Source organism: Hydractinia symbiolongicarpus, chromosome 2 (genome assembly GCF_029227915.1).
Source record: "Hydractinia symbiolongicarpus strain clone_291-10 chromosome 2, HSymV2.1, whole genome shotgun sequence".
Lineage (NCBI taxonomy): Eukaryota > Metazoa > Cnidaria > Hydrozoa > Anthoathecata > Hydractiniidae > Hydractinia > Hydractinia symbiolongicarpus.
Window position 1 is genome coordinate 27,776,095 of NC_079876.1, and position 16,746 is coordinate 27,792,840.

Below are 16,746 nucleotides of genomic sequence, written 5' to 3' on the forward strand. Positions count from 1 at the left end.
AGTATAATCATTTGAATTAGGTGAATATAGTCATTTGAACTAGTTGAATATAGTCAATAGGGCTAGGCAAATGTAGTCATTTGAATTAAGTAAATATAGTCATTTGAACTAAGTAAGTATAGTCTTTAGGACTAGGTAAATATATTTATTTCGGTGAGGTGATTACTAAAGGCTCACCACGGTAGTTGTAATTACTACTTAGCTTGAGTGTATTCGACTCACGAATCGCCTCCGCGGTTGCAGCATAATCACGAAATTTGAGGCATTTTAATTTCGCGGTTTAAGTAAACACATGGATTTTGCGATATTCCAATTTGGCGATTTAAAAATATTTAACACAGACATAAAAATAAAAATTTAAATGCATCTATTTTTTGTAGGATTATTTTAATTTCGTTATCATAACAATCTGAGAATTCGGCAAATACATCGGTGAAGTTTCGCCGTGGCTTGAAAACCTCATATTCACTGTCATCATCGGATAAGAAGGGGCCATATCGCAGAAGTTGTCGCTCGTTATCTACCATTTCCACGAATAGGGTGATATCGATAATAGTTGATGTATGGAAGCAAAATTTCCTTGATGAATTTAATTGAATCTTACTGATTATTGCGCCTTGCATTTTAATTTCGTGGTTGGCGACAAATGTATTTTTTGCAGCATTAAATTTCGCGGTTCGCGTCTAAATCCATTTTTCGCGACATTTTATTTCGTGTTTCTTTGGATTCAACCGCGAATCTGCGAAAATTTCTTGCTCCAAAGTAGTGGATAGGTAGTGTAGAAAAAAAAAATTTCGTTAATCACTTTTACTACCTTTGATCTCTCAGTGTTTTGTGCCCAGGGTCTTTGAGATAAAACCTCGAAAGTAGGTCCCTTTACTTTTGAGGTTTTATCTCAGAGATCGTGAGGCGAGAATGACAGTATTCATTATGCCATTACCCCTTCGCAGCAGACAAACAGCCACCCACTCTCTTCCAATTGGCATATCAAAGTTTCTGTAAAAGTCAAAAAATAAACAAAGAATGAAAACAGTGTGAGTGCTTTAGTATAGTAGCTATGTCGGTAACATTTGAGATTCACAGTGAAAATGTTAGCAACATTTTTATCCAATGAACACTTTCATAAACTTCCATATATACTCAAAAATAACACTCGACTAAACAACTTCCAGTACGTTTTATATTACCCGGCGATGACCATTAATGTATCTTGACCAAAATAAGTATATCGTATGCTAACAACAACTTATTGACTTTATCCAGATAAGACGAATCCCTAGGATTCTTATCGAGATATATTTAGCCGGGGTGAATATATGATGCATTCACTCGTACTATATAACTAAAATAGATAATATATTGATACTATGTCTCAGTATAGTTTCAACCGTTTCATGCATGCATTATAACAGGAAGAGATATGCTCATAAATTTATATTTATTTGTTAATTTTTGGTCTGGAAACACAGCCCTACATAATCCGCAATCGTGTGCATAAATGTTTTGGAAAAACAGTATCCCCCTCCCCACAAGTTCAATGTTGATTGTTTTGACAACACTAGCAATCAAAATAACAAATTTAACACTGAATTTGAGGAGAGAGGGGCTTTAAAAAACCCATAAAAATCAGGATGTTTCCCAAATATTTATGCACACGATTGTAGGTAATAAATGAATAATTTAAAGTTATATGAAGCAAACTGCAATTTTAAATCTCAAAAGCTACCCTATATGGAGTGATATACCGTCATTTCTCAAATTTAATTAGTGCATTCTCTAATTAGTGCGAGTAGCCTTTTTTCGAATTTTCCTTAATTTATTTCCTCTAAATTTTTAGGGCGACACAATATTTACATTTTTTATGTTTTCCTCTAATTTAATACAAGGTCGGATTTTCCTCTATTTAGAGTACGAACCAGATAATTTGGTTTAATCTTTTCGTTATTGTCTTTTCCTTGTTTTTTAAGAAAAGATAAAAATAGCTTTGTTTACAAACTTAATTCTAAAAAACGATCTTCATCATCCTCATCGTCCATGTTCGCCGATTATTTTTTACCCTCTATTTTAGTGCGACTAAGGTCAAATTTTCCTCTTATTTTTAGTGCGAAATAAAATTTTAAAAAAAGATAATTTATTCCTCTAATAATTAGTACGACCCTTCGAAAATAATTCTGTTTTCGGAGTTGAACACGGAGTTGAACATGTTTTTAAAGAAAAAAATGACAACAAAATTGCACTAATTTACATTCTTTATAAAAAAATATATACATTTCGTGTTTTTAAGCAGAAAATCGGAGTGATTTCAAAGTAGCGCAGTCCCATTGCACTTTTATCAAACGGGGTTTACTTACTGAGTGAATCTGCAATTTGAGATGTTGATAACAAAATTTACACAAAACGGGGCTAAACAAAACACAACAAAGAGTAATGAAGTGGCTAGGTAAGTAGCAGGGAGAAAACAGATTTTTGCAAATAACGCTGCGTAACAATCCTTTGTAGAAGATTTGAAGAGTTTCATAAAAATGCAGAGAATAAGAAGAACTCAACATCACAAGCAAAATAACATTCGAGGAAATTCCTAGGATGGATAAAGTTTTCTAACAGTAAAGTAAATTTCTATCATGCAAAAAATTTTGAGAAGCATCATCCATTCCAACAGTTTGACGGTTACTTGTCTGTGTAATACGAAACATTGGCCGAATAACTGGAAATGCACAGTCAAGCCTTGTACCAGCCACCAAGCTTTCTTTTTTTCAGAACGTATTGTTTGGTTCCTCACGAAAGATTACTTGCTTTCACCTTGGAGATGGTCACTTTGAATAAGCTCGTTTCGAAGTGCAGCTATTAGATTCTCTGTCGCATCGTTATCCTCCGATCTTAAAAAAATACACAGACAAAATTACACAACAGCCTCGTGAAAATTAATAATCATGAGGAAAAATCCGGCAGTAAAAAGACAAAAAAGCGGACGGACGGACGTATGGAACGGACGTATAAGATAAAATTGGAAAAGAAAACAAAAAGGAAAGTCACACAAAGAAAATAAAAGATTAGAGAGAAAATAGCGGTGATTTTTCTTTCTTTAAGCCATAACAACTTCTCCATTAAAGTACGAAAAAGTAAATAAAAAACACTAAATATAAGAATTGGTATTTCTTTATTATTGTTTTTTTACTCATGAAAATCTCTCCATTAAAAATACGAAGAAGTAAATAAAAAACACTAAATATAATAAAGCTGAAGAAAATACACCAACTTACTGGCCATCCACCGTAGCATCTGCCATTTTTTGCTTTGTTTGCAAATGCGACATCCCAAACACATCTAGCTGTTCTTTCATGTCTTCAGGCAGTGCTTGCATCACAATCGTATTGAAAAGTGCAACAGGTAAACTAAAATAATATATCGTGAAAAACACACATACAGATGTGGTCCAATGAGTTCAAACTCTGATACACTGTATACCACAACGTTGCATAATAGTTGCACTAGTTTGACACGCGTGTTCCATTGCGTTGGCCATGCAACACGCTATAACATAGATCCAACAAAACAAAGATGTTTATTTTGTTAAATCGATATTGCAACAAATATCCTTTAATTTGTGCTATAACCTTCGGTTGCAAGACTTACGTAACCCTAGATTATATAAAAATTAACTTCCTTAAAAAAAAAAAAAAAAAAACAACCTACACCTCTGGGCAGAGCTTGAGAGAACGGGAAAAAATGGTGTTTTATGTTTAATTTATAGTTACTAGTCGTTAAACCCGTGGAAAATCCACGGGTTCGCCCGTCATTTTTATACCGCATTACGTGCTTCTAGCTATTGCGCAGCTAAGCTACCATTTTGCGTGACAGACAGACAGACAGACAGACAGACAGACAGACAGACAGACAGACAGACAGACAGACAGACAGACAGACAGACAGACAGACAGACAGACAGACAGACAGACAGACAGACAGACAGACAGACAGACAGACAGACGTATACGGGCATTATAATATAGATAGTTCGTGAAATGTCGGAAAACGGTCCAGTTTAATTTATTTGATGTAAGCATTTTTGGGTTAAATGCAATCATTTGACGGGGCTGTTTTAAAAATAGCACGATTTTCTATATTACAACACTGACACCAATTTAGACCAAAAATCATTCTGATTCATGTTATCTGGGCTGTACGGAAAAGAGAATATATTATTTGCTGGAATTGTAATCTCCAACAAAATAGCTTAAAGGAAGACATTTTGCGGAAGAAAGGATTGCGAATTTGGTCAAAATTCGCAATCTTTTCCTTCTCTATTTCGAGAGGAAAAAAATTCGCAATCTAATTTTGTCGACTTTCACGAAAAAGACATGTTATTTCTGTCGCTGTTTTACTGTATGGTTTACAGAAAATTTGCAATCTTTAGTTCCGCATATTACGGTTCATTCGACCATGAATGCGTAATTTTTAATTCCGCAATCTTTTCTTCCCTTAAGGTAATTTAAATTCAAAAAATGTTACGGAATAGACATCTTTGTAAAGGATGCCGCAAAACCTAATCAAATTTTCGGGTTCAAAATTTGGCCGCCACTGCATTTCTTAAGTACCCACGAAATTAAGTATCCCTGAATTAAATTCAATATTCCAATTCGCAAAACCTTTTATGTGCAAAATTCCCCAAAGTGATATTCACGAAAGTAATTTATAGAGTAACTGGAATTTGATATGTTGAAGAAACACCTTGCTACAAAAACTACAATACAACAAAAATTACTGACCTGAGACCTGAGCCGATAACTGCTCCAACAATCATTGACCTCCATCCAGATAACGATTTGTAGACAACACCTGTGCAAGCTATTTACAAACAAAAGCATTAGTTCAATTCAATAATCTGGAATATTTATTTACCCAAATAGAAAAGATCTTTCTTCGTCTCAGTCTTAGCGCATGGCTTTTTAGAACCTTGGGTGTAATCTGGATAGTTTCTGTGATTGACTGGGACTAGCTTAGGCTAGCAAAATGTTGGCTTTCTGTCACCTACCTTACATGCGGAAATTTTTCCATAATATATTTTTGTGGAATTTATTTTGCCATTTTGAAATCAATTCTAAAAAATGCACTTCCAAGAAAAAATCGCAAAAATCAGTGCTATAAAGGTAGACAAAAGTTGATCAATCGCAAAATTACGTTCCCCTTTTTAAAAAAAATTAGTATTAAATCGTAAAAGTCGGTGAAAAGACAATGAGGGAAACGATAATGTTTAAGGAATTAAATTTTACTTACTATTTCATTTTGATAGCATGTTGTGATTATTCTCGACGTTATTTAAATAAAACAAATTCCTAAGCCATCTTCCCAAACGCAATTCTCATTGTTTTCGTGAGTTTTCAATTGCAAAAATAATGTTCCGCAGTTTACATAAAACACACAACGCAAAAAATTGTTCTACAAAAAATTACTTTTTGTCTTATACCGGTTGCAACAATTAGTCCTACAGAAAAATTTTTCTTCACGTCAATAAAATTTGTAACTGAAATTGGTTGGACAAACCGCTTTGTTTTCGACAAAATTTGGCACAAAAACAAAACAGTTTTAATTTTCCGAACTAATTTTGCCTAAAACAGGATTCTAAAAAGAGTCAATATTTTCAACTTGGCATTGTGTTCAGCACGCTGTTTGTTTACTGCACTAAATTTTATCAAAAACAAATCCGTTTTGATTTTTCGGGCCAATCTCACCTAAAACGGAAGTTTGATTTTTCAGGCCAATTTAGCCTCCACCTGAATACTGTTTTTGACCAAAACTGGTGTGAAAAATTAAAACTGCTTTCTTTTTTACAAAATGTAGCAAAATAAACAAAAACAGGATACATAAATTAACATTTTATCTCTTTTTTGTTTCCTTTGTTTGAGGCCAGATAGATTTAAAAATTGTTCCTGTTTTTTAGGACAGGTCAGGTACTAAAATTCTTCTTCTTTAACTGCTTTTGTCTCAGAGAATTACAATCTATCTTTTAGAAAAATCTTCATTTGTAACTGCAGTGATGGGCCTATATTAAATTCTAACCAACACATTCTTTTGCTAATTTTTAAGATTTTTAGCTATATTTTTACCATATGACACACAGACGCAAGAAAAGACAAATGTAAAATAAATAAAGCCATTGTAAGGTATTTGAAAGACTGTTAAAAGAGTGATTTATTATGACACAAGACAATATGAATTGTTTTTTTATTAAAGTTAACATTGCTAGAGAATATTGAAGGTAACCTAGTCTGTTTTCAATGTTTTCAGGGTCTTCATAACAGCAAGTTCATGAGAAGGAAGCTAATTAATCGAGACATATTTACAAATTTAACTTTAGCTATAAAATACAATTTGAATGTTTAGTTGTAAATATATACATAGAAAAATTTGAACACATGGACGAAACCAGTAAGTCAGGGAATAACGAGATTTGAATGTCATACAGTTGACATAATTGCAGTAAAACAAGCTCGACTTACCACCAGCTGCAAGATAGTTTACACTCCCACTATGACGTGTCGCTTCAGAGAAGGTCACTAATAATAAACTGAAACAAAACAAAAAATACAATATGGACATACAGTAAGAAGGAATTGCTCGTACCAAAACGGTATATTACATATATTTAACACCGCCCATACAAAAAGGCCATAATTTTCTGCTGCAACATTGCATTGAAGAAATTTTGTCATGCACCACTTTACAATTTTCAAGGCTGTGAGCGTATTTAAGAAAACATGTTAAAAGGGAAGCAGATTAAACTTACGCCATTTTGAACAATCTTTTGGCTTGTGTAAAGCTAAGTAAGCTTCAACCTTTGTTACAAACCATATTATTATTATTATTATTATTATTATTATTATTATTATTAGTATTATTATTTACCTGTATAAACCAGCGAAAACTCCTGCTCGCCAGCCAAACTTGCATCCATTCCGAAAAAAGCCATAAACAACTTTGTTTTGGTACTGTCTCTAAAATAACAAGACTACCTGAACACATGGCTGACAGCTAATATCACTTTACACTGCTGTTTATTTATTTATTTATTTATTTATTTATTTATTTATTTATTTATTTATTTATTTATTTATTTATTTATTTATTTATTTATTTATTTATTTATATCGATATGATAAGTATACTTCAGAAAAATAAACATTCTGTTATCAAGGTGTGTTGTAGGTTGTAAAATTTCATCCAAAAATTAGTACCAATAAAAACGGTCTGTATAATAATATTCCCACTTCTTATATAATTTTTACATTGAGAACATTGTTGTTTCAATGTATGCAAAAAAAAATATTTCTGACAATGCAATATAAAAGATTTGACATTTAATTCTTTTAGCTCTCCCTAATTAAGATATTCAAATGTGTAATTGAACTAAGGTGTGTCCATAAAAGCTTCAATAGAAAGCAACATTTGTGTATTACATACCTGTGCATGAGTAACAGATTTATAAACAGCTAGTTTAGTTGTCTCCACATGTTCAACAGCACCAACACGTGCTCCAATTCTTCCACCAATGAAAAAGCCAGCAATACTACCTGCAAACACGCACTGATTAACAAGGTATATGCGTGGATTGAAGTCTGAAGTAACACTAGAGTAAAAAACATTTTGTTAAGTAAAGGGATAAATAGTTTCAAGGAGGGGGTAAATAAGGGGAGGGGAAAGTCTTTCATTTCATAAACAATGCACAAGCAATGCACAAGTTTATTCCCTTGCAAACTATTTGTACCAACAAGGTAAACTTTCCTAAGATAAAAACACAAATTTTTTATATATAAATTTTTCAAATCAAATATTTACCTTCTTACAAAACTTAAGTTCATTTAGAAGTTTCTTTCTTGAAAGTGTTTGCCTCTATAATAGTAGCAGTATTTTGTCTGTCTGTCTGCTAGCATGTAATTTAAAGGCAGGTGACCCCATGGATTTTCCCAGGAGTTACCGACTAGTTATCTCCATAAACCTCAACATATAAATAAATAAGACACCATCATAAGACCTACCTGTCCCTTTTAAATAGATTGGCTACCCTCTGATACCACGTTGTGTCAACTTGTTCTACCTCAGTTTGCATCGCAACTAGCAGAACTCAGGTGTTGTTATACCGCATAGTCATTATTTTAGAACACAAATATCTGAACCTAAAAAAACTTATTTTATTTTAATTTATTTATAATAAAGGGGTAAGTAAAGACATATTCTATTTGTAGAAATTTTTTCTACGTCTCTCTGTCAAGAATAAGTAAAGTCGACTCTGATTCTGGCAGAGGAATTGATATTATGGACAAATGAATAAATATTGAGGTATGCAAGTATGCAAGTCAGTTGAAGTGAAAATGTCCGTTGCCAACATACATATTTGTCAAGAGGTAAAACTTTTATAAGACAAAAAACATTTCTGTAAAAGTAAAAATAGAAAAAAAGTACACACATCTTTAATAAATCTGTTTAAAAAGTAGTCAAATTGATCTCACCTAAATTTCAAGCTGATTGATTAAAAAAGAATAATTTTCAGGAGTGAAAATAATGTTCCATCATTTGACATATGGTCAATTTCCTTCTTATTTTTTGTTATAAAAACACTAATTATCAATTTAAATCTTTGATCAGTTGCTTTTATACTTTTTTGTTTGCCTTCAGGGATATTAGAAAGCAGAATTTGTATTTTTGTGAATTTTACACAGTTGTATTGTTTGTAAACATATAGATATATACTACTTTGTTTTCTGATGCGAAAACTAATGCTTACTGAAAAAAAAAAATTTCATAATCTATACATATTATTCAAGTAACACAAAGCTACAGATTTTACCATATGATTTAATCAATAAAAACAGGGCTAATAAAGGACACCAAATTGCTTTTGCATGAATGCAAACTTTTCAAATATTTCAGGCCGATTTAGAATCATATATGCTGTACCTAAGAACTCAAAGTTTTTCTTGAAAAAAAAAATTAGTCAACCTTGACATAATATGTGGTTGGTCTTGTAACTAAGGAAAAAAATAGTAGAGTAGAACACTCACATATATAAAAAATCAGAAAAGGTAGTTTCTGCCTTTCTGAATTCTTACTCTAATTTGATATTCCAATTTATAAAAAAAACATTCTTGCCCTTTTTTCAAGTATAGAACATTTTCATTCTTAAAAAATGAATAAATGTTTTTAGTGGGCTGGTGACAAATTTTGTATGTTTATGTATCACGAACTTCCCAAATAAAATAATTACATATTATGACATCATACATTAGATTTCTTTCGCTTAGCACTTGGTCCATCATCTTCATTACATATTTCTACACTCGCCATCCCTTTGAATGTTGTTTTCCGTAAAACCGAATGAGCAACAACCCTTTCGCAATTTAGCTTCACAACATCGTAGCATGCAGAGTTTTTTAAATCAAATAAATTAGCAAGATTGACAATATCTAATGGAGATCTAAAATCCATCCAGCAGTTACCACCACTTGAAAAAATAATTCCTCGTCCTTTTTTAGTCTTTCCAACTAGTTGCTTCCCATTTTGAAAAATGTATTTTCGCAAAGACACACTTTTTATGGCAGTGCTATAACAAATTTCAAATGCGTACTCTTTCGAAATACCAAGTCCCATGCTTTCTTTAGTGGGCTTAAAGGGCAACTTTCCTTCCATTGGCAAAGAAACAATATCAATATCAAACTTTCCCTCCATTAACGATTTAAATACTTTTTCATTCTCTGGAACTATTGCAATTAAATCAAACCCATTAAAAATTTGATTAAAATAACCCCTCCGAAGGAACCCTAACTGATCTACACTGTTAAGTGGTATGGTTAGTCTTGATAGCAGTTTGAAGTTTGACGGAATTACTAAATCTTCATTGGCAGATTCTTTGATTATATTCAATGCATCATTTATTTTTTGTAGCAAATTTCTCATAGTGTTTACATATCCAACAGCTGATGAATCTTTTGTTTTGTTTTCAGGAATAGGATGGATTCTGTTAATGGCTACACAGTTATAGCCCAATGATATTAATTGTTTAACATTTGCCAAGTTCTCAATGAATTGCGAAGATTCGCGAACATTTAGATCACAAAATCCATACTTCATTGTGCTGACTTGCAATACTAAAAATATGAAAACAAAAAAATCAACATAAAAGAAGACACACTTTAGGGCTACCGTTGCAAAAAAAGAAAATTAAAAACCCTGTCAAAGAGTTGGACTGAAGTAGTAAGTACGGTCAATCGTTTAAAAGCGATACAACCTAGTAATATCGGAAAAATATCTCTAAATACATGTTGGTACGAATACGTGACGCAAACAATGTAACTCAAACGGAATGATACCGTTAGAAAGTCAATGGAATGTAGTTTTTGAAACTGTCTCTATTTCTTCATCGCGCCAATGGCTCGGATTGTTTTCACAGTAAAAAGGGACTTAATTTTTTAAATAAAGCCCCACCACAGTGCCCAATTTGAAAAGTGCAAAAGCTCCTGGTTGTTTTTTTAATTTTAAATGCCTCATAGTGGCAAGGAATGAATTTATTTCTTTATAGTAAATTTTACCTATTTATGGCCAAATAGTACCTCGGTACGCTACACAATAATAAATATAATGGATTATCGCATTGTTTTTTTAATTAAAAATACCCTTATATTACACACAAAGCAGCATCTGCGTCTCTTGCATTTGTTTCTGGACATGTGCACTGCTAAGGTGATCAAACAACAACAAAGATTTAGAATGGAGACAAAATTCGCAAACAAAAAAAAAGGACGCTAAGAATTTTTAGAGACAAGTTTCAGGATGCATATTCATACAAAATGTCATACCAAATTTGTAGTAACCCCTTACCTTGCTTTTATTATTTTTTCTAAAAAGTGCTGACTATTTAGGGAACGTCTTGCAGTATTACATTTTAGCTAGTGTACTTTTAAACATTATAATAATCATAATGAAGGAATGTGTTCAACAATAATAATCTGTCTCGTTTTCCACTTGTATTGTAACTATTTTAGCAAAAGTAGCTACATTTTAGTTTCATTATATACTATGAATAAAGAATCAAGCACAAGTTGCCTAAGCAGCAGACCAGTCTATTCCAAACTTTATTTTTAATTACAGGCATCTTTTGATGATCTTGAAATTAAAATATAGCTGGCACATTTTACATTTAAAACATATACCAGTGAAAAGATGCTATAATTTTAATTTCTTCACCTGAACAGGGTTCGAATTAGCAGTTCGCAATTCGCAATTTGCGAATCGCAATGCCATTTTTACAAGCAAAAAAAATGATAAAATTGCAAATTGAATATTTTTAAGCAGCGATAAAAATTCTTTTTTAGATCGCATTTTAAAAATTTAAGAACAAAGAATGGCGATGGAAAAGCTTTTTAGAACGCATATTAAAGTTTAAGAACAAAAAGCGTCGATAGAATAGGTTTTTTAGATCAAGTTTTAAAAGTTTAAGAATGAAAATCGAAGACAGAAATGCTTTTTTAGATCAGTTTGAAAATTTAATAAGAAGCAATTATTTTCGCGTGATTTGAAGGTACTCGCTATCCTAATTTGTTTTTGAATGGAAGCAATTATTTTTGTAAGTTGAGCGTACGCGCACGCTTTCATCTGGAAAGTACTGTAAACAGCATTTTACTGCAAGACTTATGTTTGAAACAAGCAACTTAATCAGTATACTGTAATTAACTTGCTTAAACTTAACTAATTAATTTGTAATTAACTTCGTCGTAATGTTCATGAAAAACTGGTAAAAACCTCTGAAACATTAATTATATACATTTTGAATATTTTCTTACAGCATGCTATAAAAACAAACTTATTTCATTTTCGCAACATTATTTCAGCAACAAAAAAGTTAAAACTAAGAAAGTTGCTAGCTCAGGCACTCAGTTCTCGTGTTTGGGGTTCACACGTTTAAACGTCCCGCACTTTTCTCCAACAATAAAAAATAATAACGCAGAAAAAAAGAAAGCTTGCAGGTTACAAAAAATACAAATTCCTGTCAAAAAACAAGTAGCTACTAATGAACAAGCCAGTGGTAATTGATCTACGGTGCTTCCCTTCCACATCTAGATAGTGGTTTACTTCGTTACAGAGTAGCGAAATTTTTGCCAACCGACAGGGGGTCTTGGAAGAAGTGTTACTTGCAGGATAGGTTCTGCTTGGAAAAGCTTCAGAGAGTTACTTCCTTTGTTGACTAGCAGAGTCTTTGTTGACTAGCAGAGTGTAAGAAGTGTTTTGTTGTACGGTAGTGAGACATGGGCAGTGAAGCAGGAAGATCTTGACCGTTTAGAAAGGAATGATATGAGAATGGTTAGGTGGATGTGCAACGCCAGTCTGAGAGACAGAAAGAGTTCAGATGAGCTAAGAAGCAGGCTAAGTATCCGTAGAATTAAAGATTATATCCAGATAAGAAGATTGAATTGGCTGGGCACTTGGAAAGAATGGAGGGGGATAATTGGGTAGGAAAGTGTAGAGACTTGATAGTTCCTGGGCCAAAGCCCAAAAGGCAGACCGAGAAAGACTTGGCAGGAGGTTATAAGGACAGACTTGATACAGAGGAAGGTGAGTTTAGATCTAACACAGTCTAGATCAGATTGAAGGAGGGTCTATATTATACCCCGTCCAACCCATGTCAGCATGGATAACGGACGTTAAGCCAAGAATGATGAATGATGATGATGACTTTACTTTTCTAATTCAAACCCAGCTAAAGTCTGCATTTTTTGCCTGTTGATTTTTTCCTTGCATGTGCAAAGAATCCTGTAAAATGTAAACATACAAATTTGTCTAGTGTAGATTTTTATTTTTTTTTTAGCTATATACACAATACACTTTTAGGATAATTCAGGAAAACTAACACTCCATCGCAGCTTATTTAGCGATCTGAGGAGGTAAACATCACACTTTTATAGCTAAGAGTTTATTAACTAGAAAACACGTTTTTTTGTGATAACTTTTCTTGCCTCGCTTTGTTTTTAATGAAAAGTACACATAAGTTGTAGTTATCTTATTATTATTAACGTTTCCTGAAAATTTAAAAGAAATTGATACAACAGAAGTTAAAAAACTGGGGAAAACACGCTTTCGTCTCTAACAAACTCTCATAAAATCACGATTTTTACCTCCTTTTTTTGATATTGTAAAACGATGGAGAGTCGTAGGAACGTATGTACAATTGTATTATCTTAAAGGTGTATTCTTAAAAGTCAAATTGCCATGGAATAACCATCCTACCTGGAAAACGTCAAAATAGACAAATTTCTCATGGCAACGTAAGATTATGGAGCCTGCAACCTTTTTAGTGAGCTAGCTATATTTTTTATAGCTAGCTAGAAGTTTTCCCTGAAAAACCTTTATAACCTTATAGCTAACTATATACATTTGTGCACAAAAAACGTGGTCTTAAAAGTACAAGTTTTGTTGTAAGAAAATTAATTAAACCACAGTCATATGAAAAAGAGCTAACACAACACATCATCTTTACTTTTTTGATGAGAGAATGTAAAAAAAATACAGGGCAATCAATAGCGAAATTTCTAATCTGAAGACCGCAACACGATCGATCACATGGATAAAAAAATTCACCATCTTTGCGCAACAAAAAAGTTCTTTAAATGAACTTATTTTACTGACTGCTAAGAATCGCGTTAGGTCATAAGTCCCAGGGACCCGACAGGATTTTAACGGCTTTAGCGCCACCTCGTCGGTTCGGCCTTTTGGGACTGAACTTATAGCTAGAACTGCAAACAATCCAATAAGCTATGAAGAGGAGGTGGTATTTTAAAGAATTCTTTTGTTCTTTACGATATCAACAAAGCTCTACTAGCTTTGTTGATATTATAAAAAACAATAGAAAGTATTTTCATCAATAGAAAGTAAGTATTTCTATCAATAGAAAGTATTCTTCCTGCATACCGGCTTTATTTATTTCGATCTCTTTCTTTACTAAAAAAAAATTGCTCGAGACAATGACATTGTAAAACTTAATTTATTTTAATAGGAAGATGCAACTAACAAAATGGAAAAATGAAGTGTAAAACAGATAGAAAAACGTAACAAAACATTAAACTTTTTTTGGACCAGAGGAATTTTGAAAATAAACAAACTATTTCCAAATTGTATTTTTCTGTGTTTGTGAAGTGTAGCACTATATTGAAATTAGTTAATAGTGTCGTAGCAATACATTTTCCTTTTATGACAAAGACACGTTAGGTCATTAGAAAATGACTTCGGTTCCATTAGACGGATTTAGCGGAGCAGCGCGCGTAAAAAATTAATACAATATTTTTGTCTAATAGAAACAGTTTCTGGTAATTCGTTTCAATACGGTATGTGCTGTGCTGTACGGCTTCTATTTTGTATGCGCGCTATGATGATTTCCTAAACAAGTTTAGTTGAAATGTGTTTTTGTTACGGAATATTTTTTTTTTTTATACTTGTTTTCATTTATAATATATCGTCTTAAAAGCTATCCGAATCACGTTATTTCACTTTTGCATTCCGCCATGGAGTAATAGCGATCCGATAAATAATCTACGTTGAAACGACGCATGAGAAATGGAAACGCACCTTCCATCTGATATGCTTTTTAGATAGCAAATTGGTCGGAAACGAAACGTTTGTGTTTGCGTGACTGAACCAGATAGGGGTGTATCCATAGGTGTTGGGTGCCTACAATGGCAATAAATGAAATCTGGTCTCTGTTTTTGTCTAGTAAATGGCGGCAGAAATGTGATCAGCAAAACAGATTTGTAGAAAAAGTTACCAGCGACTGACAATACTAATTTATTTGGTGGCAAAAACACTCACTCGTCACTTCTAAGGTTGAAATTGTAAAAATCATATATAGCTAAAAAACGACAATATTTTTCTTTCATTTAGCTAGCAGCTAGCTAGCTAGCTAGCTAGGCCAAGGAATAAATCTGTCCTAGTAGGCATATTCAGGAATACATACAAAAAATGTCGTTGTTCGTTATATTGCCAATTATAGCTAGCTGGGAAATAGAAGTAGTTTTATATGTCTAAATAGATGGAAAGATGTGCATATTTTACATGGGTAGTCTCACAAATATTTAGGGCTGGTATTTATTTATCAGTCAGGGAAATCCTCTTAAGCTGTAGCTACAGCTTAATTAGTATAGTATAGTATAGTGTATTCTGACAATAATTTCAGGTTACAACAACCTCTAGGGTCAGCTCATAATAAATAGAAAAAAAACAAAAACAAAAAAAAAACAGAAAATAAAAATAATTAAATAATAAACTCTAAATTAAATAATAAACTTTAGATTATAAATAAAATTTGAAAAAAAGGCAATTAAAAAAAAATAATGATCGCAAAACAATCAAACAAACACAAACAAACAAGAAAAGAGTATGATAACAACGAAATTAGTGAGGTTAATCTCAAAAAAAAAAAAATTGTTCAAACACCCCATTCACAAAGACACTCCTCCCTATCTAATATATGAAATTAGTAATATCCAGATCATAATAATATAATTGGTCTTTATCAGACCATAATTTGTCTAGCTTCATTTTAAATGGATTCACTGTGTTACATGACACTGTGTCCTCAGGTAAAGAATTCATTAATTAGGATGTATGATAAGTCTAATAAGGCGTTTTATAGCTTATAGGTAGCTAAGATGAGCAAAACTTTGATCGTCGAAAACACACATTTAACTGAATTTTCCCATCTATCTAAACTGAATAAATCCAATATTTATTTGCATAAAAAACATCTCAAATACATTAGTTTTTTAATAGCACCCCAGAGATTAGGGAAATTTAAAGTTTTACTGATGCAGTGCAGCTTAAATAGACTATCACTCTACGACGAAACATTGCTTCTATTCCATATCTTTTGAACCCAGGATGCAGGAAATACCTTTTTATAATGTGGTCAAGCTGACGATAAAAGAGCTGCAAAGGTGATTCTGCTAAAATTTACATTTTTCTACCTCCTAATTTAGATGTTTGTCACTTAATTAAGCTGTATGATACAGCTTATTTAGGAGATCTTTAAATTAAGCTATACAGCTTAATTAAGAGGATTTTCCAGACTGCTTTTGGCTTAGATATGGGAGTCCTATAGTATTTAATGCTCATGCTTGAGTTATGGTGACCCGATAAGAGCTCGCACTCTAACAAACAACATCCCGCAACGTTAAAATCACCTTGGCAAATTTTTATAGGATCCCAATTTCATTGTAAAAATGAAAAATAGACGAAGAAAACATTATCCTGCATATTTTATTAAAAACTGAAGGTTCAAATGATTTACTAAAATGCAGCCCATGCAGTGTGTCATCTCCCCAATTTCCATCACATGGCTAGGGCTATGATAACATTCGCTAGAAAATATTGAATCAGTGTGCCAGTTAGCTTGCTGGTCAATTCAGTCTCAGCTACACAAGGTTCCAATAACTTGTGATAAAAGAAATCCAAGTCCTCTATTCCGTTTTTACTATGACAAACCAGATCAAGCGTATCTTCAAGACTTTCAGATGATACATGACCTATAAATAAACAACCTACTTATTTTGTTTTGCAATGACTTAATTGCCTACAAAGCTATCAGAACGGATTGGAGAGACATTTTGAAATCAAGGTCACATATGTAGAGTAATATGTTACCTATCATTGCAATTTTTCTGAAGAGTGTTTGGGAAACTAAACTTTTTGTACCCTAATTAGGTTAGTTTT

At 32.6% G+C, this 16,746-nt stretch overlaps 2 protein-coding genes across 2 annotated transcripts; both read right to left on the minus strand.

Moving 5' to 3' along the window:
- Nucleotides 1–2,231: 2,231 nt before the first annotated feature.
- On the minus strand, nucleotides 2,232–8,257 carry LOC130630471 (RPII140-upstream gene protein-like). The gene is made up of 7 exons (XM_057443984.1): nucleotides 8,034–8,257; nucleotides 7,459–7,624; nucleotides 6,904–6,992; nucleotides 6,498–6,565; nucleotides 4,767–4,845; nucleotides 3,261–3,392; nucleotides 2,232–2,876 (listed from the first exon to the last, which is right to left on the minus strand). The coding sequence occupies exons 1-7, from the start codon at nucleotides 8,102–8,104 to the stop codon at nucleotides 2,786–2,788; spliced, it is 696 nt and encodes a 231-aa protein (XP_057299967.1). The 5' UTR covers nucleotides 8,105–8,257; the 3' UTR covers nucleotides 2,232–2,785.
- A 540-nt stretch (nucleotides 8,258–8,797) lies between these two features.
- On the minus strand, nucleotides 8,798–11,075 carry LOC130630470 (uncharacterized). The gene is made up of 2 exons (XM_057443983.1): nucleotides 10,870–11,075; nucleotides 8,798–10,139 (listed from the first exon to the last, which is right to left on the minus strand). The coding sequence occupies exon 2, from the start codon at nucleotides 10,120–10,122 to the stop codon at nucleotides 9,271–9,273; it is 852 nt and encodes a 283-aa protein (XP_057299966.1). The 5' UTR covers nucleotides 10,123–10,139; nucleotides 10,870–11,075; the 3' UTR covers nucleotides 8,798–9,270.
- Between the last annotated feature and the right edge of the window lie 5,671 nt (nucleotides 11,076–16,746).

Bases quoted from the DNA above. Each gene is read 5' to 3' on its own strand.
- LOC130630471 (XM_057443984.1), bottom strand. From the start codon at position 8,104: ATGCAAACTGAGGTAGAACAAGTTGACACAACGTGGTATCAGAGGGTA. The intron at 6,993-7,458 runs GTATGTAATACA...TTGTTATTTTAG, and splicing joins AATCTGTTACTCATGCACAG to AGACAGTACCAAAACAAAGT. The intron at 2,877-3,260 runs GTAAGTTGGTGT...TATTTTTTTAAG, and splicing joins GATGCTACGGTGGATGGCCA to ATCGGAGGATAACGATGCGA.
- LOC130630470 (XM_057443983.1), bottom strand. From the start codon at position 10,122: ATGAAGTATGGATTTTGTGATCTAAATGTTCGCGAATCTTCGCAATTC.